The following is a 23,014-nucleotide window of genomic DNA, read 5'->3' as shown; positions in this document are numbered from 1 at the left end:
CTGACCTGTATTTGTATCTGCCAAATTTAAGTTAATTAGAAATGTAGATGCTGTTTGTTTTATCTGTCAAAAAGCTCATCTTAAAAAAAAATCGAGACACACTTTTTCCCCCCCAACATTTATCATCTAAATAATAGTCTTGCCAAGATGGCAGCCTCATAATAAACTCTTTTCAGTGGAGCGATGGGTAATGAAGCTTGCTTGTGAAGGCAGCGAAAAATGTTGTCTAGCCAAATGTGTGAATATGATGGCTAGAGAATCAGTGGACTTTCTCAGTCATCAATCTTTTTAGTAGCCTCTTATACATCTGAATATTTTGATAGATGATCTAATAATTGAGTTATCTATCTTTCTAACTATCGGAGTTGCATAAAAATTATTTTCACATGCTATTGAATATTAAATATATTGGGCATCTAGTAAATTTTTCAAAAAAGAGCCAAGAGGTGGAGGAATTTAGTTATGTCATAAGCATCCCATAATATATTAAATGATAAACTACTATATCTAGAGCAAAAAATTATTTGTGTTAATACAAGAAAGAAGTAAATAATGTCAAAAGCCAATTATATATAGTATTCACAGTAAATAAGGCATGTGAAAACAAGAGACTGGCTAAGTTAGTGAACAATCTAGGTGCAATTTGAGGTGTAAAATGAGTAGATTTGGTTGTCCCTGTCTGTGTAATGGGCAGCCGTCGCATTTGATGTTACGCAAACTCCCTGTGTGTCAGAATTCTTGACTTAGGCACAGAGAAATACGGTGTCAGTGTGGAGTCCCAAATTACCTCTCTGTCTCTGTGAGAGTAATTTGTTTTGATTAAAGATGAGTCTGAGAGATATATGTAGAAACTGCCTGAATTTTGTTTACTGTATGAGATTCCACAGTGTGTATTTGTGTTTCCGGAGCACAAGAATGTGTTGCCTGGGATGATAATTCTCTGTCTTGCATTAAAGAGGACACTCAGGATATATGGGTAAGTTGCATTAAGCACTTGATCAGAGCTGGCTAGGGCTTCTGAGCGGTAGTGCAAAATGATTGCTAGTGTGGGCTTAGTTTTTAAATATTACAGTTCAATGAATATTTCTGCAGGTAGCAAAGTGACAAGTGACGGGGCACTTTTTTGAGGTAGTCAGAGGTTGTTCACCCATAGAGGAATTATATCAGAGAAGATATCAGAGAGATTTGCTTTCTAGTTGCTACCTGCTTAAGGGAGAAAGAAASAAGGAGGGAAGGAAAAGCAAGCRCAAGTCAGCAAGATTTCCAGGAGCTGGATGTTATCATGGTTTGACAAGTACTTTGTGAAGGTGCCGTGGGCTCCATTGGGCTTTGCCACCATGCACAGATCTAGCACTCGAACAAAGGCTTGGCTCTCCCGACAGCAGCTGCCGCCCTCCTGCTTAGTAAGCAAAGTTCCTGATGCTGCAGAGTTCTTGGGAAATGTGCCTAAGTGCTTGGATATGTTTTCGGTACATGRAAAGCAAGACACTGAAACAAGATGACTTCGAGCATCCAAAGTGTAAGACCTCAAAATAAAAAAGCTGATTCCGAAGCTCCACCTTGGTCTTCCTTGCAGCATTCCACCTAAACTGCTTTTTTGATTTTGGGAATGTGTTTACATTTATTTTATGCAACTCTTAAATGACAGAACTGTAATTTCACATAAGCATAACTTAATCCTAGAAATAAGGCAGTAGGAAACGAATTGGGGAAAAAAAAAAGTAAAATAATTTACTCCAATGACTTTGGGAGTTTTTAAATTACAAAGCTAAAATTGCTTATAAGTAATAAATTATTCTGGACTTAATCAAAGCCAGTGTTCTCTTTTCTTTGCTGCATGTGACTTCTTTGGACCTTAGGTAAATTGGCAGTTATTCTAATTACTATCTGTAGCTTGTCTCCTTAGGAACATACCAAACTCAACATATCATATGCAGTGTGTTGTATAAACATGTATATACTTGTGTGTATAATTTTAGAATGTTAGTATCTTATTTGGGAAAGGGATCTTTTTTTCCCTCCCAAATCAAAATAGCAAACATCTGTGTTCCTTCTGGTTTGTCACTTGATTAGCATGCCCTCATCCATCACTATTCTTTGATATGAACATCAAGAAGTCATGTCCTTTTGTTTTAAATGATAAATATGCCTTTGTCATGAATACTCATAGGCATTCCAGGATTTACATCTGAATCGTCAAAGTGTAACTGCATAGCTTCTCTGATGTGTGACATTATTAGTGAAATAAAGGACTTTTAATTTGTCATGGATAGGCCTTAGACATTGACGTTACAAGGCTGTTAGCTGTGATTCTGAAAAAAAGTTGTCCTTCAGCCACTGTTTTTCTGAGATTTGTCTTTTATTAACGAGAGACGATCTGCCGCAGGAGAGCCTCTGCGGACATCCCTATTTGCGTGGTCCAGGCCTGTCTCTTCAGGTTTCATTATTTAGGTCTGATGTCTAGTTAACTCTTATCAAAACTAATACCATCTGAAGTACCAGGCTTCCAGTGGTCACACAAGCAACATGAAGATTTCTTCAATCTGACTAATATTATCAAAGACAATATCTCTTTAAACTTGAGCTTTATTTCAATGTCCATATCAATTACATCTTGCAAAGGTATTTCCTTGAACATTTCACTGCTGCTTTTTATACATGAAATTAATAGCACTTTGTACATTTTTAATTTAAAAATAGTGATATATATACATTTCGTATAACTCTTAGTGTATACTTAGTGTTTACTGATGCTGCTAAAACATAAAGTACCATTGTACTTTAGTTACCAAAGTACCATTGAGCAATCTCCTTAATATAGTACAGTAAGTTAGAATGTTTTTGAAATAAGACATCTAGATGGATTTTTATCAGCTAYTCAGAAAAAGATCGACTTGGTGTCATGCAGATATGTATTTTAATCTTAGTTTCTATAGAAAGGAAGTGTTCCTTGAAATCTGTGGGTTCACTTACTCATGATAAAACATTACTTCCTCTATTTCTTTTCTGATAATGCATTTACTGTGTTCTTTGTTTGTTCTCATGGTTAAATTCATATCACRTGCTAAGGGCTATAGTGCTGAGATTAGAGTCTTTGAAAGTTGCAGGATAGTTCAGACAAGAGACTGAACTATGAGTTCGGTGAGGGATCCCACAAAAAGATTTGAGAACCAGTGATCACGATCATCTTACAATTTGCAACATTTTYTGTTATATGTGTAAAACATCTTGAAATATTTTGTTCTTTCAACATTTTTTATTACTATTACTTCTTAACTTCACAGACTTTAGCCACAATCTTGATGTAAACAGGAGTATTAATTTGATCAAAAATTCTGTTTATATTATAAGGTAATCTAAAATAAATTGATCATATTATTTTGCGGACTTCTCTCTGCTGAGAAATTATATGCCACTTTATTTGGAATGTTGTACTTGATTTCAAAATAGTGAAAAGTGTACATATTTCAGGCTTACTTTCTACAGAAGAGTCATTCTGAAAGTACAGTCTCATTTATCCATTTCAAAAGAAGAAATGTCTTGTRCAGGCTTTGCAGCACAGCCCAATATACAAAGTGAGATTTTTGTGGCCTATGAGGAATACATGTGAGTTTTTGAGACACTGAAGCTGTAACCCAACTGGAAGAAGACAATGATGGCAGTGAGCTTCTGTCCAGAGTTAATCAGCTGCAGAATTTGTAAACTGCATATGTGTCAAAGTTGAAAATGTTAGCACTCTGATAGAAGCTTGAAAAGGTTAGACCTGATAAAAGCCATCAGCAGTTAAAGAAAGTGATTTATGGGAATGTAATGACACAAAATGCCTCATTTATCACTCACATATAGATAGGTTAAGGTTTCTGTGTCATACTTTAAAAACTTGACCACTTAGAATTGTCAAAATAGGTACTTAATTGCCCATCAKACATTTCAGTTTGAATTTCCTTTGCTTCAATTTTGATAATTTTACTGTTGTACTTCTCGTATGGTTCTTTTAGACATTCATATTTCATATTTATTTCATATTTGTTTCAAAATGTAAGTACAGTATTCTAATAGAATTTTATTAGGTAAAGCTGTTGATCTGAGTATTATATTATACATATAGTTGATATGCAGTTTAATTTAGCCCAATTATAAGGAAAATAACTGAATGTTTTGTTTGTTTTGTTTTAAACCACTAATTCTCTTCAGGAGTTTATAGCTCTCTTACTCAATCCTTATATTTCCTCTCCAAATTAAAACACAAGATTTAAAAATGAGATCCATTAGTCGGTTTCCAGTTCCTGTTACTTGAGTTACTGTTTAACTTGAAGCAAATTAAATTTAATCAAGTACTACCAGTACTGTTAAATGATTTTGAAACAAAAATGTTGGGAGAAATACACACTAGTGTACTTTTCTTCTTGCAGTAAGCAAACCCCATAGATCTGTATTTTTTTTAAGGCATGGTATCTTACAGTATCATAAGAATACTGAATAAAGTAAATGCACATGTAGTTACGCCCTCATTAGAGAATTACGTTTAAGGACATTTTTGCCCTTAAAATAAGGCAAGTGTTTCATAAACATTTTTTATAGAGACAGATAGATTCAGCTGCAGATAGAAATAGTATAAGATTAAAATTTGAGATTTTTTTTTATTTAGCTACTTATCTTTTTTTTTAAACCTGTCTCGGTTTCTTACTCCTCTTAATCCTTGATTGTACACAGAAAAGCCTAAAAAGAATAGTTTTAATTTTAACAACAAAAAACTTACCTTTTTGTAAGCTACCACAATTTACGGCCCCAGTTGTATAGCATTCTGTTTGTTCAGCGATGACCTTCCAGGTTCGATTTAAAAAGAAGTCAGAAGCATTTGTCATGTCTGCTCGATCTTGTCCAGAGGTACCTATTGTAATTATAAAGGACTAATAAGGTTGTTTATAATATAACAGTCTGACAATGCTTAAAAAAAATCTTCTGAAGAGCAACTTCATGTCTTTTTCCTCTCTATTTTAAGAAAAAGAAATGTAATCTTTTTGCTTTATGCTGTACTGTATCTTTTCAACATTTTGTTRAGGCAGCATAAAGAATTTCTGCCTCAGAAACTTGATTTAGTTTTAAAAGACGAGAAGTATGACTTGCTCATTACTAGTAACTTCTTGGAAAAACTTAATAATGGTGTTCCTTTGATACCATTGTATTTTTCACCTTATTTTCAATGGCATATAGAAAAGATATTGTGTCTATAAACATATAATTCCTTTTACTACTTGAAAAAACCTTATATGTCTGTGTTCCACAAATGTATGATATGTGAATATAATGAACTCTATTTTGTAAAAASTCCAATCCAGGTGTGTAACCATTAATAGTCATTAATGAAATACTGCTGGTATTTTACATATGTCAGATTATTTTTACAATCAATTTACTGTGGTTTTTTTTCTTCATGTCTTTTCCTGCTTTCTCTCACTCCCCCATTTTAGCATCTCCAGYAATACTTCTTCTTATACATAAATATATATATGTATATTTTTAAAATAAATGAAAAGATACTAAAACCAGTGGAAAATGAGTGTTTGACAGAAATGTTTACCAGTCTTGTAGGGTATCTTACAAMACCATGGTATTGTCAGATTTCCATACATCATTTAAATACCCTCGGACAGCAAAAGCAGAATCTTGGCAATTCTGTAATCTCATCATGTGATTTCAGGAAGGGTTTTTTTTTTCATATCTACAATTGAGACAAATTTATGTTGTATATATTTATGGTTGCTGAACTCAAAATTGTCTCATTTCATTAATTTTTAACATTGTGCTTTCTTAACTGCTATGAGGAAATGTATTAAAATGCCTTAATTATAGGGCGAGAAGAAGAGAAAGCAYAAGTCTCTTAGCATATGATCTTTCAATTGTTCACTAAAGGATAAAGAGGGCATTCAAGCATGGTTTAGATAACTGTCAGCAGTAATAAAATGCAAGGTAGTTTGTAGAGCCTTTAAAGACCTTTCGGGAAATAGATATAATTAAAAAAATAAAAAAAAAGACTTTCATATCAAAGAAATCCAAAATGTTATAAAATTTCAAAGTGTTACTGTAGTAAGAGTCCTCTATGTTTCCAAAGAGGAAAAATAATTGTGAAAATATTCTGCTTTCTGCACAGCAGTGATGGTTTTGTTTATGTAGCTATATGTTCTTTAGCTTTTAACATATAGATACATATTAAGAGATATTTCAGGTTTTCTTAGTTTATTTTATGTCTTTTTTTAATTTGTTATATACTTTTAATTATTTTTTAAAAAAGCGAACAGTTATCTGGGTAACACAAACAGTGATAAATTGTGTGTAAAAACACCACAGTTGGTCACAGCATAATATAAATGACATTTTTATATAAGTTCATTTGCGTTTTTTTTACTTTCTGTATTGTGCGAGTATGTGACCTTGCTCTGCTTAAAGGTCCTTCCCCACAGCTTCTGCAGTGCTGGGCATCCTGAGGCTTCAGCATTTAGAACTACCTCACCTACAGGGGCTGCAGAACGAGTACGTGGTTTACCTATTTTGGAGAAAGAAGTGCCTCACCTGAAGCTGTCCCCAGACTTCCTTCTTCTGTTTGCAGTTGTGACCCTTTCTTCTCCTTCACCTGGTGTGACGGGGCTCTTAGGTGTGATGACTTTTCTCTACAACGTACACTCTTATTCTCCGGTCTGCAGCTCCTGCGCTCCTAGCGAACAGCCTCAGTTGTAATCTCTTCTGTTGGACTTGTAATGACTCAAATCAAAATTGGGTTCTCCTTTTTTTTTTCTTCTCCTATTACTGGTTCATTTTCTTTCCCTGAGCTTTTGTGCAGTAGAATTTTTAATACTTTTTAGACTATTAGAGTTGCTGTGTGTCATACCAGAGATGACTGAGTCTCATTGGTGACTTAGATAACTTGTTAAGCATAGTAAGTGCTCACTGAATAAAAATATCTACAGTACAGTATTTTAGTTTTTGCCAAAGTAGTTTTTACTCTTGTCTGTGCAAAGAAGTTATTCTACTTTTTTTTCCCCCTATTTTCTTTTGTTAAAAATCATAGTCACTGCCTCTAAGGAACTCTCCTTACTGATAATAACATCTATTAAGAAGAACTGACATTTGGTATCACTGCTTGAAAATCCAACATTCAAGAGAAAAATGTGCACATGTATTATCAGAGGTCTGAAAGATTARTCTAACTTCTTGTAGAGCAGACTGTAGCTCCTTCAGCATTTGCCCAATACTTAGCACATCAGGCCTTATGCATGCTGAAGGTTTAATAATGCAAATAATAAGAAGAACCAGTTAGAATGATAGTCTTTATTATGCTTTCTGGATCTTAGGAACAATGATTCTCATGCTTTCTCCTCTAGATACTGGACATGGTAGACAGCAGAGGCTGTAAATTGAAAGACTGGGGTTTTAATCTCTTTTTCATCATTGATCTCTTTGGTACTGCCAAGCAAATTACTTGATGCTTCTATGTGTAAAATTCTCTATCTGCAGAAGCTTCATATTGCATCAAAGTACTGCAAGGTCGAACTTATAGCTGATAAAGTGTTTTCTTAAAACTCAAGGTAAAATGCACTACAGTTATGAATGCATGATATACTCTGTTATGAAAATCCATCTTACTCTAGCAAAAGTGTAAACCTAAGCACAGATCTTCTCATAATTTTCATTTTCTTATCACCATTCATAGTATGTCAAGAAAGAGAAAAAGAATCCAGGAATATTGTCTGTGCTTTGGCATAAATGTTAGGAAAACAACATCTAGTTCCAGACACTTTTGGCTTGTGTTAAGGAGATAAAGGATGGGACGTTAGGAAGAATACAAATCATGTCAAACTACTGCTCAAATCATTCTCTGCAAAATGTCCAGGGGAATAAGTTCAGAGAGAATAGCTTGTGTTCTCAGTGTTAGAAGAAAAGACTTTCCCAGTCATAAAAGCACACTATACTTTCTTATGTGTCCTTGCTTTTCTGGTGTTTCTCCATAAAATTGTCATGTGGAACCTGAAAATTAATACTGTTGACTTTTTTTTTGTCCCTCTCAAGACTAGTAAAATTGTAATAGTTTTAAGACACTTTACCTGATCCACCTCTGCCTCCTCCCTGAYTTTAACAAACCATCAAATTAGGCAAATTCTATGAAAGCAACAGGGTCCCATGGCGTGGTGGGAGAATTCTCTTGATGTAAGAATCTAAGGGAAACCTCTGCGTCATAATGTAAATCCCATCTTAGAGCATATATATTTATGGTTTTGTGTGTTTTTATCATTCTGAGTTGCATAAATGTAACTAAAATATGAAATTTCAATATATTTCTGTGAATTAACGGCTGGCTTTTGGGGACATTTCCCAATAGGAGTAAAATAACACACCATACTGTTGATAAAAATGTTTCTTATTCCTTTAGTAAAATGTTTTCTCCCAGGTTTTATGATGACATGTATCAGGGAGTGTGTCTGAACTGAAACTAAAGAACTGAATTACCTAAAAATATGAATATGTTAAGATTTTTGGTTAATTGCAAGTAGGATGAAGAAGCTTGTTGACATCATGGGATATTATTTTATCTATGGAGAATTACACAGTGTTGTGTGAGTCTTTCTATGGCATAAGAGAATTTACACATAGAGCATTCCCTTCAGTAGCTCAGACTGTATGTTTTAGAGTATTAATTAGCTAGTCAGATTTTATTAGGGCCATTGGGTTTTGTATAATTAAAATCGTAGCAGCAGCTAAATGGTATGTGATGTGAGAGGCAGAGTCTGCTTTTGCCAAGTGTTCTTCATTTGRTTTTCAAAGAGAGGGCAGAGAGGTGGGAGAAACTTAAAAGTCAAGTCTCACACTTAAAAAATAATTTAATTTGAAGCAGATATATATATTTATATAAAATATGAAAGTTAAGTACGGGAGGTTTTTCTGCAACATTGATCCTGTAGACTGGCAATAATGTGTAGCGTGTGGGGCGTTCTGGGGTAAGTTATTCAATTTAAAGTTCATAGCTTTAAAATTTCAGTAATGAATAACTTCAAGGTAGAGACATTTGGCAGAGCATAAGAAAAGTTGTTACTTTTCATTATGTTTATTCTCTAAATGCTGACAAATGGGCTGCATTATCAGCATTTTAAATCAAAATGTTCTTTTGGCCATCATGGAGCACGTTCAGTAAATCACAGAATCACAGAATGGTTGAGGTTGGAAGGGACTCTAGTCCAACCCCTATGCTCAAGCAGGGACACCCAGAGCACRTGGCACAGGATGGCAACCAGGCAGGTTTGGAGATCTCCAAAGGAACCTCCACAACCTCGCATGTGTATATTTATTTATATATGCACAAATGCTTACAGACATACATGCACACACTTATACATATATATATATATATGAGTAGTGTGCTTTCACCTCTGTGTTACACTTCTGTTGTAGCAAGTCATTTTTTAAACATTCCTTTTATAAATAAAAATAGCCTATGCTAATAGCAGATTACTAATTCAGGGTGATTTTTGTTATTTGTTTTCCTTGTTACCTATCTGTTTTTTATCCTGGATTTGTTCCAGCTTGTCTGTTAGTAGTAGATGTAGAAGTCTCATGGGCTTCCATTTGAGTACCATCCATTACGTAGAATCTGTCCATCTGACAGAGGTCTGGTTCTACTTGAAGTCAGTAGACGAGCTCTCAGTGGTCTGAGTGGAGTAAGTTGGTCATCAGTATTGGTCTGGACTTGGATAATGACAGTGGACGGAGTTGAAGTGCAGGCAATTCCACTTAAGTAAAATCTTTTGTGCTCTGAGGGTGGTCAGACACTGAAGTGGGTTGCCCAGAGGTGTTGTAGGGTCTATTCACCCCCTCAAAGCTTGGCTGAACATCTCCCAGAGCCAGCTGCRTTAGCTGACCGTGCTTTGAGCATGGGAATAGGACTACGTGATCTCCAGAGATCCATACCAACAGGTCTCTTCAACTATTCTGTGATTTTGTGTGTAATTAACGTTTTGTTTTTATCTTTATTAAAAAAGTTACAGAGGAGGCCATGTGCAATTAAGAAGAGGGAGAGAAATCTAAAAGATTTTAGTCCAGCAGACCATGGTGCTATGATATTTAATATTAGATTTCCTAGAGCAGAGGCATTATGTTCCTTTGGACATGCTCTAGTGGCAGAAAGCAGTCAAAGCTCTATAATTTGAGAGAGAGCTCATAACTGCAATACAAATACAAATACAAATACAAATGAGATTTCAGTTTCATGAACTGACATCGATTATTTAAATTGTCTTTAGTGACATTGAGGAAGAGGCTGGAGAAACTCAGTTTTCAGAATGAGAGGAAAAAAAGTCTTACCTGCCTGTTAATGTTTTTCTGAGAACTAGTGTTAATTGCTTAGCATCACTTAATCAAAAATTAAAGTAATAAAAAACAAAAAATAAAGAAATAGCTTAAACAATAATACAGTCATGAAAATAATTGAAGGAAGACAGAGGCAGCTTTTTTGACCCTGTTGGTCTGGAGTTTGGGGATCAGTTCGCAGAACAGTACACAGAATGTAGGTTTACAAAGTTAGCCCTAACTGCCGACAGATCCTAATATGTTAAAGGTTGTAATCTTTTGAAAGAAGTTGGTTGGCTTTCCTGTTGGCCCTCCTATCAACTTTAACCTCCGACCTTCTCCGGCATGTATCACTACAAATAAAACTGCTGAGGTTTGACAAGAGGATATAAAGTCACTAGGCCATCGCACAGAGATCTCTACATGATTTTCTTTAACCTTAAACTTAAATGAACAGTGCTGTAAGTCAGGATTTTTAATAAGAAGTCATAAACACTCACCCGTATCACTTTTGTTTTAATAATTACTGTTTTAACAGAGAAAAGAAGAAATATACACAGTAAATTATGTTTGACAACTGGAATTTGGTGGTTTTGTTATTGGATGTCTTTGACCATTACACAGATTGCTGTTCTTCATTTTAATGTATACTTTTTCATGCAAGCTGCATACGATATTGATATAAACATGGCATTTGTGTACAGTGTTATAAATGAATTTTTAGGTCTTGATTAAGACAAACCAGATGACAAAAGTAATGTATGTGTTTGCATTTWAAAAACTTCAAAATAATCTTTGAAACTATAGTCACCTGCAAAGCTTTTGGTTTTTGTTTCTCAATATTTTTAATGTAACTTTACATAATGAGTTTTAACAATCTAGGAACTGTGCAGGCCAATCTTACTAACGGATTTTCTATTTTAATCCACTCTTGCTATGCCGCCTGCATAGTATTTTCATTTGCCTTTGACTGTCCATAGTATCAACTCTTTCAGAGTCCTTGTTCTTATGATTGACCTGTCTCTGAATATGGTTTTTAACATACTGAAATTATATTGTCATCGTAAAATTGTATTTCTTTTTTGTTCGGATCCCTGGGCAACTTAAAATTAGATTTTCTCCTTTCCAGCCTGTTATTCCTGTGTGAAGGAATTTCCTGACTAATTTCTTGTTGTATTATAAAGTTCTTCATGCTTTTCATTGCTCTTATCTTGTCATCTTTTATGCTCATCTGTAATTTTTTCCGAGTGATTTTTTTTGGCCTGGATAACCAGTATCGTCTTTTTGATGTCCTTCCTTCCCTTGCCACATTATGCTTTTTGGGTGAGTGAACCATTCATATTTTCATCATCTGACAGAATACTTTTGTCACTCACAACTCCACTTTACATGATCAGAAAAGTACTGCTGTTTTTGTCTGAAAACATATATAGCAGCTTCATAGTTATGGTTTTTCTGTGTGTTTTTAGTATTTTTTCAGATTTTTAACCACCAGGGACCAGGGAGCACCTTTTTTTTTTTTCCCCCCTAAGTAGTAGCAGAATTGCTAGTCAGGTATCTGTAGGCCTTGCATCTTATAGCACCAACAATAAATTTATAATTTGGTTTAACTTATCCTTAGTTTATTAAATTAAAGCTTATTACAGAAATGCTTTGCTGTTATAGACACAAGACTGTCTTAAATCTGAACCAGTGTTTTTCACCTGCTCTTGGATTACATCAAAGTGGTCTATAGAAGGCAGATAAGGAAAATAAGTCTTTTGTGCACCAGTTTATAGTCACTGGAAAATTGCTAGGCATGTGCTAGTTATAAAAGACTAACAAATACTCATCTATTGATTTATCTTGAGGGGAGTACATAGCAGACTTTACCTAGACTTCTCATGTTGCTTGTGTCCTGGGAAACAGTGGATGTTACAGTTTGTCATATCGGTGCAGTACGTAAATTTTGGAAGTTAATATTGCTGGAATGTTCAGGGCTGAATGAAAGTTCATAAGGGAAAGCTTTTAAAAAAATGTAAATTTATGTTGAGAACAATATAATTTAGTTGACAAGGTGTGATGAGAGAATTTGGTCACACTGTGCCTTATCACCTGTGAAAATCTTTAACTATTTTCTTCCCCATCCCTGATTTTGAATATAAAGAGGGCACTAATTGTCAGATGATGTGACTTCTACTTCTCTCTGCAGCATCCTGTCAATCATTTTCCCTAATATCCCTAACAACCATTTTTAACCTTCACCCTCTTCAAAAAGTGGGCAGGGAGCCCGCTAAAAAGGCACCTGAATAGACAGATGAGACAAATTGGCAAAGAGTCTCCACTTCCTTTAAAAGAAGTATTAACTATCTTTCTTCTTTGAGATGATATATTTTACATTCAGAAGAACATAGTGCCTCAGCAAACTCAAAATCTACAGCTTTGAAGCTGTATGTATATATGTGAACAATATCTAGCATTGCTTATCAAAGCATGTAGGAAGAAATAGTTTTCTTCTAAAAGTTCTGTTCTAAAAGTTGCAGGACGGTCACTGTGGACAGCGACACGAACATGGATGGTGGTGTTAGGGAAGCATAAGTATCGAGTGGCTACAGTTCCTGGGAAGAGCTGTCTGCACACCTTCCTTCTGAGAAGGTGTCTATGAGGGAGAAGTTCTCCACTATAATTTCAGCATAGTCAGATCATGCTCATCATACTCAACTAACAGTCGCTATACATAGAAGTAACAGAGTTAACAGTGAGCATAAAGTTATTAATTGAGTGGTAATTGAAATAGCATTTGGTGTCCATAGGGGATGTTCAGAGAGCTTTGTAATGGGTACAATAGCGATGATTAAAAGAAGGACTGCTTATCCCTTCATGCATGAAATAGTTTATCCCACTATGGAGCCCAGGAAACTAATAAAGCTTCTGTGGACCAAAAGCATAGGGACTTTTTTTGGCTGGATTAAGACATCTTCCAGAAAAGCTTTTCTTTTATCTTTTTTCTCTTTTTTCCTTTTTTCTCTTTCTTTTTTTCTATTTCTTTCCATGGTTCAGGTAATGAGGAAATCTCTTTACATCGTAAAAAGCAAATATGCAAATAGAATTGTTTTAGACCTTTTAGACTTAATCTTATCATAGTTGATTAATGATCATCCATGCCTATTAAAAATGCACATTTTAGCAATAAATGAAAATACTAAACTAATTAAATCAATATTTTTCTTTTATTTTTTAAATTAACTTCAGTGTTTCAGAAAAGCTGGCTTTTCAAGAAATAAGTATAAATTGATGTGATACTTTTTGCAAAGTCTTGAAATAGATCAGCAGAACATAAAGCAGCTACTTTTTGTATAATTTGGTAACTCATGCAAACATTGCAACATGAACACACTCATAAGGATTACAAAGATGTTAGTTTTCAAAATGTTTGCACATTCCAATTTGCTGTCTTGTAGAAATTCTGTAAATGTAAATCCCATAAATGTGCTTTGGGAAATTAGGCAATATTTGAACACCTCTCACATTTCTTAAATATATGCAATGCTTTTCTTCTTTCAAAATTTAGTTACCAAAAAATTCACTATAAATCTCATTGCAGGTGTTGCTTTTATCTGACAGAAAGAATAGATATAATTCTTTAACTGGAAATGTCAGCATTATGGGCTGATGGTATTTTCCATTGGATGTGAATACTAAGCTTAATATTTAAACTATTTTTAAGATGTAGATAATATTTGTTTTAACATAGATATATCTAATTCTGAATATGTATGCAAAAAATGAGGCAGAGAAACTCAGCCTTTAAATATTGTCTGTTATCTTAGCTAATCCAGTTTCTTAATAAACAAGTCATAAAGCTTCAGAGAAGGAAATAGGATTAATTTTTAAGCAAAGAACTTATATTACATAAAAAGTCATACTCTTGTTTAAAATAAGTCCTTTGAAAATAAAATAATTTTAAATTGCTTCAGATGTTAAGTAATTAAGCTATAGAAGTCATCATGACAGGGTTACTGATTACCAAAATTTAAAAAAAAAGCTCAATGAGAATTTAAACATAATTCTTTGCATTTTTATAATATATGAGAATGATTGTTTACTCACACACAAGATATAAATATTTAGAGTGTATTAAAGACTTGTGAAAGAAATCACTAATTGCCTTGAATTAAAATATATTGAAAATATACTTGTATATGCATATATATGTACATATAGTCAGCACAGATACTAAGTCATTGCGGAACTCAAAATATGAAACAGTCCTTATATATTATCTAGATATATATATATATATATAAACAAACACACACATGTATAAAATATATATTTATATTATTTAATTTTATGCTATACCTATTTTTATAAGGAGGTAATGCAGTTATGCTTTTTAAAAATATATTATTTTGTTCCTCTAAGATATAAGAGTTCAGAACAAAAAAAATCCCTGCTATTATATTTCACAGTGTTGGGAGTGTTCTGTTTTTTCTATGAAGTTATATTGGTCTGAAATATTTCCCTATTGTGTTACACGTTGTCTTAGTTAGCATTTACTACGTGTATTAAAACTACACTGGAAATTCTACTAAAATGCACTAAGAAGTGCCCAGAAACAGAACAAGAGATACTTTATCCCAAAGAATTTAATGTTTAAGTATAAAATAAGTATCCACAAACGTCTACATGCAGTGCAAAAAGGCAATAAGATAATATCGATTAGCATATTATTCACTAGTCTGAGTAGCTCTGCAGCTTGTTAAGTTTTTCATGTTTTTTGGCAAATGGAAGACTTAAAAGAGAATAACAGATGGCTTTTGTGAATATTTTTTGAGAATTGTTTCTAACCTCGAGAGGCAATTGAGGATAAAGACGGTCTGCCAATTCAGGATGGGGTTTGTCAGTTTGCTAGTGAATGGACAGAGATGATAGAACTGTGAAAGAGAAGATTACTGTAACGTGTCCTCCACTTGTGGAGGCATAAAGAAAGAAATTACATGCTTAAATACTCGTCTGATCTTTTGCAAAATTGTTTGGATGCAGATGAACAGAGCAGACTACATTATCTAGTTCAGATAAAGGTATTCTGCTAAAATGTAGGAAGAAATGTGCACCTTTATGGGAGTCTGCGGAGACAGAATGGAAAAAAGAATTATGAAAAGGATCATTAAAAAAAAAAAGCATTAGCCAAGTTTGAACATGCTAGATATGCAAAGCTACAGAGAGAAGTCCAAACCGTAACTTAGGTGAGACTTGCAAGTGTATTTAATAGATAAGATGATGATTTTGATCATAATGATTATTAAAGAAGGGTAAGAAGGATAGAGGAATAAAAGCATTGCTTAGCTGTGTTGACAATCTTCTAATTAGAAAATACAGAATGAGATGTAGAATGGAGACAGTTTGAACAGTTGTGAGAAACATCTGTGCTAGAATCTGTGAAGTCCCTGTGCTAGAATCTGCTCTTTCTGTCCATGTTATTGACTGGTGTATTGACTGGAAGAGATAGGACCAGGGTTTCATTCTGAGAGATCCATTGTGCTTCTATGTGTCTTTTGTTGCATCTTTACCATCAGTGAAGGTTCTGCCACTTTGGGCACCTGAATGCACAGTTCACATTTAAAAATAAAAATTGTTCCTGGGAAATCTGRAATCCACATGGCAAATAGTGCTTCAACCAGGAAAGACACTTTTGCAAGCACACTTGTGATATTCTCAAGATCATTCTACAAGATGACATGAGCCATACATCCAACCATAGATGCAAAGGCAAATTCACATCTAAAAATAGCTCTGCACTGAATCACTTACCTACTGAGGTTGCTCTTAAATTAATGTTTCTAAATTAGAAAGGTTTGCATAAGATTTAGAGAGGTCAAGCTCTCCGTACAAAATTATAGAAGAGTTGAGGAGAGTCTTCTGAAAGTAGAGGGAACTGATGAAAGTGAAGAAAGCAGAGAACCTTTCATGAAGAAAAAGCAAATGATGGTTTCAAAAGCAATTGAGCCAAGAGAAGAGATGGATTAGTTGTGAATACATTAGAGGCTTTGATGAAAGCAAGTTAAGTAGTTTTCAAAAGAAGGAAATATAAGTATAAATAGGAACAGAAATCACTATAGTTGGTGCATCAATGAAACTTGCAGACAAATTGCAGTTACTTATTATGGCAAACCTCTTCTAGGGATGTCAGGGTTTGTGTGTGCAGCACAACAGGTAGATATATTCTGGAGAACATTTATTGTTGTCACTGATTCCTGGAAGATACTTTTGCCTCTGAAATGTCAGTTCTCAACCTGGTTCAAGCACCTGAAATGTTGTCTCTCTGATAACTTGAGAAACGGTTTCTGAGGGGTTGTTGATGATCTTCCTTCCTYAGTTTTAAGACACTGTGGGAGAGGTGTCTCATATCAATCTGACTTAATCTAGAGTCTCTTAAAGAATCGAATATAGTCTTACAAGGTTCCATGTCACATATGATACTTAGTGCAGTCCACTTCCATCTTACAGAATATTTTAGCCAATTTCCCTTCTGAAACCAGCAAATTGGTAGATTTAATCTTTCTGCTTAAGACTTTGTCTGTGGTTCTTTGTAGAGAGAATTAACAGTTTGTAATTAACAAATAATTAAACATAAGCTTAAATGGGATAAATGCTTGGAGGTCATTCCTTACAATTGTTTGGATGAGATAGAATTTACTTTTTAACATTGTGCTTATTATGTCAGTTCTTTCTATCTATCTCGTAGAAATATAAGCAGTATTTGATGAGCAGTAGAGAAGATTCTAGGCTTGTTCATTGTAGCCCTAGATCGTTCACGTAGATTGTAGTCAAGACCAAAAAAAAATAGCACCATTTTAGTGAGAGAATACGCCCGTTGTTGGAAGTCTTGCAGATTAGACTTCATACTACGAGTCATGGAGGTACATGGGGACAAGAATGTCCACAAGAGTGTCCCATAAGACCTCCTTTGTTGTATTTTTTCCAGTCTTCTATGTAACTAAATTGCTAGTCTCTTCAAAAAGACCTCTAGAAACATTCAGAACTTCACTGGAACAGCATTGGAGCTTTTGAAAAGTTTAGAGAGTTTGGGTCATCTCCTTTAGTAATAGTCACCATGTTCTCCATTTACTCCATTTATAGACAGTAAAAAGAATTAGGATGCAATTATTTTTATCCTAGCATAAAGTGTTTTGAAAATACTTGTCTTTAAAAAAAATATTGTGCCTTGRTCAGGCCTTTGTGATTTCAAGTATAAGAGGGAATTTTGTAGCGAAACTTTATGACTAGGAGCAGACTTGTTAAATGATTTGAATTTCTCACATCCATGCCCAATACAAATATTAGTAATTGTGTCTCAAAGGAAGGTGCCACAAAATGCTTAGACCTAAATTCCAAGACTAACTTTCCAAGATCTTGCTGTTAATGTTTCTTCAGTTTGTGGGCACATTGTTGCCCTTACAATGTGTTCACGGAGTCCAGGAAACCTTTCAGGCTGTGCAGGGCTACATCAGAGCTGGTAGCATCAAACTCTCAGATCTTAAACCTTTCGTTAAGAGTTAAAGAGTTGAACCTTTCAGAGCAGTGGGCCCCAATATGTACTTGTATAACTCAGATTAAAATACTGTGTAATGTCCAGGTAGAGGCTTGAGAATCCTGCTGCCTCCATTGCAGTTGATGCTGTCTTTTTAATTAAAGTCATAGAAAAATTAAAATTAAAAATTAAAGTAATAAAGATTGATGATTCTGATGTGTGGAAAACTCTCAGGCAACAGTTGACAAAAGTAGATGTACATAATAATACCTTTCTTAATTAGGTAATCTTATTTTATAGTTGCCCAGTAATTCAGAGCAACTCTTCTGTTGCACATTCAAACTTTAGCTTGCATACTATCCTCAGCTGCAGCCTATGGGTCTCAAATTTAAGAGCCTAGAGGTTAAGCTGAGCATAGAAGATCCAAGAAAAACAAGATAAATTTTCTAACAGAGCCATGCTGATTACAGACAGAATTGGAAGATAATGTTTAACGTCTTATGACAGTTTTTGCCTTTAGCCTACTACAAGAACTAGTTTTATTTTGTCTTTTTCCCATCCACCTAAGAATAGCATTAGAAAATTGAATTACTTATATTGATAGGTAAACACTAATACTTCCATTTGATAGGTCCTTCTGGCTTTCGTTTTTATTAAAGTGATCTTGGTCTAAATCTTGATAATTTGTAACTCCTTCAGGCAAAAGTTAAGAAAGAAACTTTTGAGATTAAGTGAGAAAAATCTGATTTCAGAAACTTGTGGAACTCATAGGGGAAAACTAAATAAATAAAAGATGCCATAGACAGAGCTCTGTGTTATATTACACATAGATGTTATATTACATATAGACATGTAGACACAGCACTATGTTATTTGATCCATTTTTTTCTCTGCATTCATAAAGAAGTTTGTCCAAGGCTTAGGACACATGGACTGGGACAAGTGTCTTTCTGCTTGTAGAATCTTCTGGTACCACTGCGCACTCTTCTGAATTCTGACATAGTTTTACAAGACAATGTAAATTCCATGGACATCATCAGACTATGCATGAGAATGTATTATGCATATCTGAAAGGAAAGTTAGCAAGAGGATTTCTCCTTGTTGTCAGCATGAGCGGTTTCTGTTCATCTTTACCAGCATACTCAGGTTGGTTTTATGGTTTCTCAGTTCCCTTTTGGCTTTGATATGCTTTTTAATTTCATGAGACAAACATCTTGAAATCATCAAGTCTATAGGTTTGATGTGGCCACTTTCAGCAAGAAGTTCCGTTAACTTGTTTTTCAGGTCAAGACGATATTTAAAATATTTTAAGAATTTAAAGTACATCTTTATGTTATCATGTAAACTAGTAACTTTTTTTTCTTTTTTTTTTTTTTCTGGGAGTCTGTGGAATTATTGGCAACTTTCAATTAGGTATATCCTTAAAATACTTTAGAATTCTAATTCTTAAGTTTCTCTCTAAAACAGTATATTGGAGAAAAAAAATCACACTTTAATAGCTGAAAAATGCCTTCTGACTTTATGGCAAGCTTTTCTTTGACATAAATTTACATTCTGAAAAGTTCATGCCTTTGATAAGATAAAAGAGCAAGATAACCTGCAAAATATGCATGGAGAAATGCATAAATACATGCTTATATATAACATATGATATTATATTATGCAAGTAATAAATATGAATTAAAGACAAGAATTGAGGAAATAAGAGGAGAAGGAGGAAAAAATGGAAATAGTAAATAATGTGGATTTAAACTGATACAGTTACAAAACTTGGTGTTAGATACATTTGTGATGTGAAAAGATCGTCATTCCCTTCAAATTCAATGTAATTTACTTCTGTTATCTGTWTATACTGCAATCTGGCTGCTTTATGTGTAATCACTTAAAGCACAAGAGGAAAAACTTGAGGCTTTATTCAGTACTTACCGATCTACTCACCTTACGTATTGTACTTTTCCAGGTCTAAGAGTTGTTTTGTTAAAGTTTAAGAAGAGCAAAGTTAGTTTTCCACTTGAATATATTAAAAAAAAAAATCAGGCTAAAAACATACATATTTTTTACAACCTCCAAAATAAAATAAAATGGCAAAAGCATATATATTGTTTGCTTGCCCTGCACCCTGTGCTGGGCATGTTTCAACAGAATGGTAAGTATTGTGGGAAATGACCTTTTGTTTTGATCACATTCTCTAGATGATCTCCTCCTTTGGCTGGAGACAGTTAGCTACTGGCTGCGCTGCACTGCTGTGTCACCTGCTCCTGGCGGTGGCTTCTGATAACATCTTCCCCTCTTTGTGAAGTTGTGTTTGCCAGGCTTGACTGCAGAAATACGAAGTGTTCTTTGAGCAGTAGCTAGGGCTCTAGTGAGGAAAACATTCACAAGAAACTTTTTATTAAGTATTTTAAAAGTATTGAAGATGTAAATAATGCATGTGCATATTCAGGGAATGGCTGTTATTCATATTTAGAACTTTTTGTTGTAAATGAAGTTCAACATGATCATTTTGGGTTTCATACGCCAGTTCTAAACTTCATTTTAAAAGCATTATTGGAACTATTTCATTCAAAATACATTGTCTTGTAAAGCAGCTGGTGTGGTACCATTTCATAATTTAGAATTTTGGTGACACTAAAATCGTAATTGAACCAAAGTTATTTCATTCACTTGTATGAATTGTAAACACAAACCTGAAGAGCCGTTTCATTGCCTCTGGGTGCTTTCCTCTGTTTATTCTTTACAAAAGACTGGAAGTTTAATGAAGAAAAAACAAAAAAGCATCTGCAAATTTTAAATTTTAAGAATGTTAATTTTCTAAATTGTATGTTTAGCTTAAAAGTTCCCATGGCAACTTTAACTCATGCATTTTTCAGGTACTCTAAGTAATAGGGCTGTAACGTTCAGACTTGATTAATAATCAAAAGTACTGTGTGCAATGTGTGTAAATTAATGTTATGACAATCTGTGGACCCAATCCAGATCACAATGGTTGGTTTAAGTTCAAAGCTGCAACTTTGTATGCCCGTGATTTTTGTATTTCAGATATTTATATACTTCCACTGGAATGTTTGAACATAGCTAACAGAAGTGCTAATGGATGTAATCTTGTTAATTGTGTCTTTGAAATCTGCTGATATGAAGATACAATGTCCCCATTGTCATCATCTTTATTATACTGTCTAGTGGATGCAGTTCTTGGGGATCCGCTTTAATGTGTCTAGAGCTTTTTAAGATATACATGAGATGTATGCTTAATTATGAAAATACAAAAGAAGACAATTGATTTTGAAATAGGAAATTCTAAAAAAAGGGGGGGTGCTATTCTGTGTATTCATTCGATGCAGGTTTTGCTTAGAGGAAGGGGTTTTGCTTCTTAAGACTTGTGAATACTGCCAATGCAATTGCTGACCTGAATGGCTAACCTGATTTTCTGTTTTAAAATTGTAAGTTACAGGAGATAGAACTTCAAAGTGAATCGGAGCTATGTTTATCCTTCTTATATGTCACAGTTTAAGTGTGATGTTTTATGTATACAGTGATCATGACAGTGGAAAAGGCTATAAAGAAAAGCAATTACATAATTGCTTTAAAGAATTAAGTAGCATGGATAAATGCTTTTAGCAACTATAGAGCAGTTTTAATAATTATATCACCTGAAGTCAAGCTGTAAAATTATGTCCTAATTATTTGCAGTGAGTAATTATCTATAAAGTTATAAGCTTTCAAAAAATTTTATGGACGAGTGGGAGAATTCTTTAATTTTTTTCCCATACACACCAAAACAACACCCCATCATTTTCTATTTTATCAGTTTCCACAACTTAAACATTAAATTCTTATTGTTGCTTTCTATTATATTAGTAGTGTGTGTTTTGCAATTCTAATCTTCACGTTTTTCTTTCTTTATCACCGAAGTAGGCCTTTTGAAGCCAGGGAATTTTTCATAGCAATATTGACAGTGTTCACATTTGCATGATGACAGCCAAGGAATGGAGCAGTAATTTTTGAAATTGCAGAAGTATTTAGAACACTGATAAAAGCTGAAATATATTTTTGATGGATTGAAGTTAAGCATACATGATTTTTCCTGCTGTCAAAAGGCTCTGAATTTAGTGAATATTTGCCTGCTGTGAGAATGCAAGATTAACATCACAACCATCACCCGGGCACCCAAACCCTGCAATTTAATAGCTTTTTAGGTTCTTTCCTTTTTCTAAACAGCAATTAATCTCATTTTAGTACAATTTTCTCGTTTCTGAAGTCGCTCATTGAATCGCTGTTTTGTTCATATTTGGCTTCAGCTCCTCTGCATAGTCATTAAAGTCCCAATTAATGTCACCTTTAGCTGAAGAGTACTCATTTTTATTGAGAAAATGACAGTTGCTGCCATGAGTAGTGCAGTGTAATATACATTAATTGCCCTGTAACACTGGTAATTACGAGTTTTTCAAGCCTCTCAGTAAACTGTCATGCCTAGACAAGACTGTGCTAAAATAGATTACTCATTAGGGAGACCTGTCCTGTTTTCTGGTGGGTTCTTAGTGTTGGCTTAAAAAAAAAATCTTGAGTTTGAACAAATAGTTGCCAAAAGCAATTTCCTACAACAACATGCCTCTGTTCGGTTTTCCAGCCATCACTTAAGCCTGCGGTCAGCAAACAGACAGGGCGCCACGGACTCCAGAGATGCGGAGATTTGAATGTTTATTTATGTGGATCACAAGGATAGGCTTAACAATTCATAATTCAGTGCTTAATACGGATGTTATTAAAACTGCCTTTCTGAATATTGCGCCTACCAGGTCTACCTGATATTTTAGGAGAACAGTCAATAATATCAATATTTTATGCCTGAAGGGGTTTTAACAGAGTGCTACCGACTGTCCAGTGAGTTGCACAATCAAATGACTCTAATCTAGGAACAGTGGGTTTTATGTTGTCGATTATGTGGTATAATTTTCCAATATTTCAGCACTGTATTACACTGCATTACAAGATGTATTAAAAAAAAAGTAGAAATAATATGCAGAGAGAATTCAGTTAATATTGTGACGCTTTCTGAAAGTCAAGCTTTACAAAGTGTAGTGTTAGAAGTCCCACCTGCCGATTGACTTGGGATGTGGTGGAAAGCAAATGTTCTTATTTTCAGCAGAAATATATTTCAGGGCTTT

The 23,014-nt window shown here is 34.3% G+C and overlaps 1 protein-coding gene across 4 annotated transcripts in view; it reads left to right on the top strand.

Annotated features, from left to right (window-relative positions):
• Window positions 1-23,014, top strand: part of CUNH15orf41 (chromosome unknown C15orf41 homolog) — a 120,622-nt gene that overhangs the window by 65,599 nt on the left and 32,009 nt on the right. Inside the window, exon 11 of one of the 4 annotated variants that reach the window (XM_026051799.1) lies at window positions 18,809-18,935. The exons of the other annotated variants lie outside the window; for them this stretch is intronic. Coding sequence (XP_025907584.1) covers window positions 18,809-18,839 — 31 coding nt within the window. The 3' untranslated portion in view covers window positions 18,840-18,935. Of the gene's footprint in view, window positions 1-18,808; window positions 18,936-23,014 lie in introns of those variants that run through there. 4 annotated transcript variants of the gene reach the window in all.

Source organism: Nothoprocta perdicaria, unplaced genomic scaffold (assembly GCF_003342845.1).
Source record: "Nothoprocta perdicaria isolate Ctin4 unplaced genomic scaffold, notPer1 scaffold_8, whole genome shotgun sequence".
Lineage (NCBI taxonomy): Eukaryota > Metazoa > Chordata > Aves > Tinamiformes > Tinamidae > Nothoprocta > Nothoprocta perdicaria.
The sequence above is the reverse complement of the archived record's forward strand: the minus strand, read 5'-3'. Positions and strand labels throughout refer to the sequence as shown.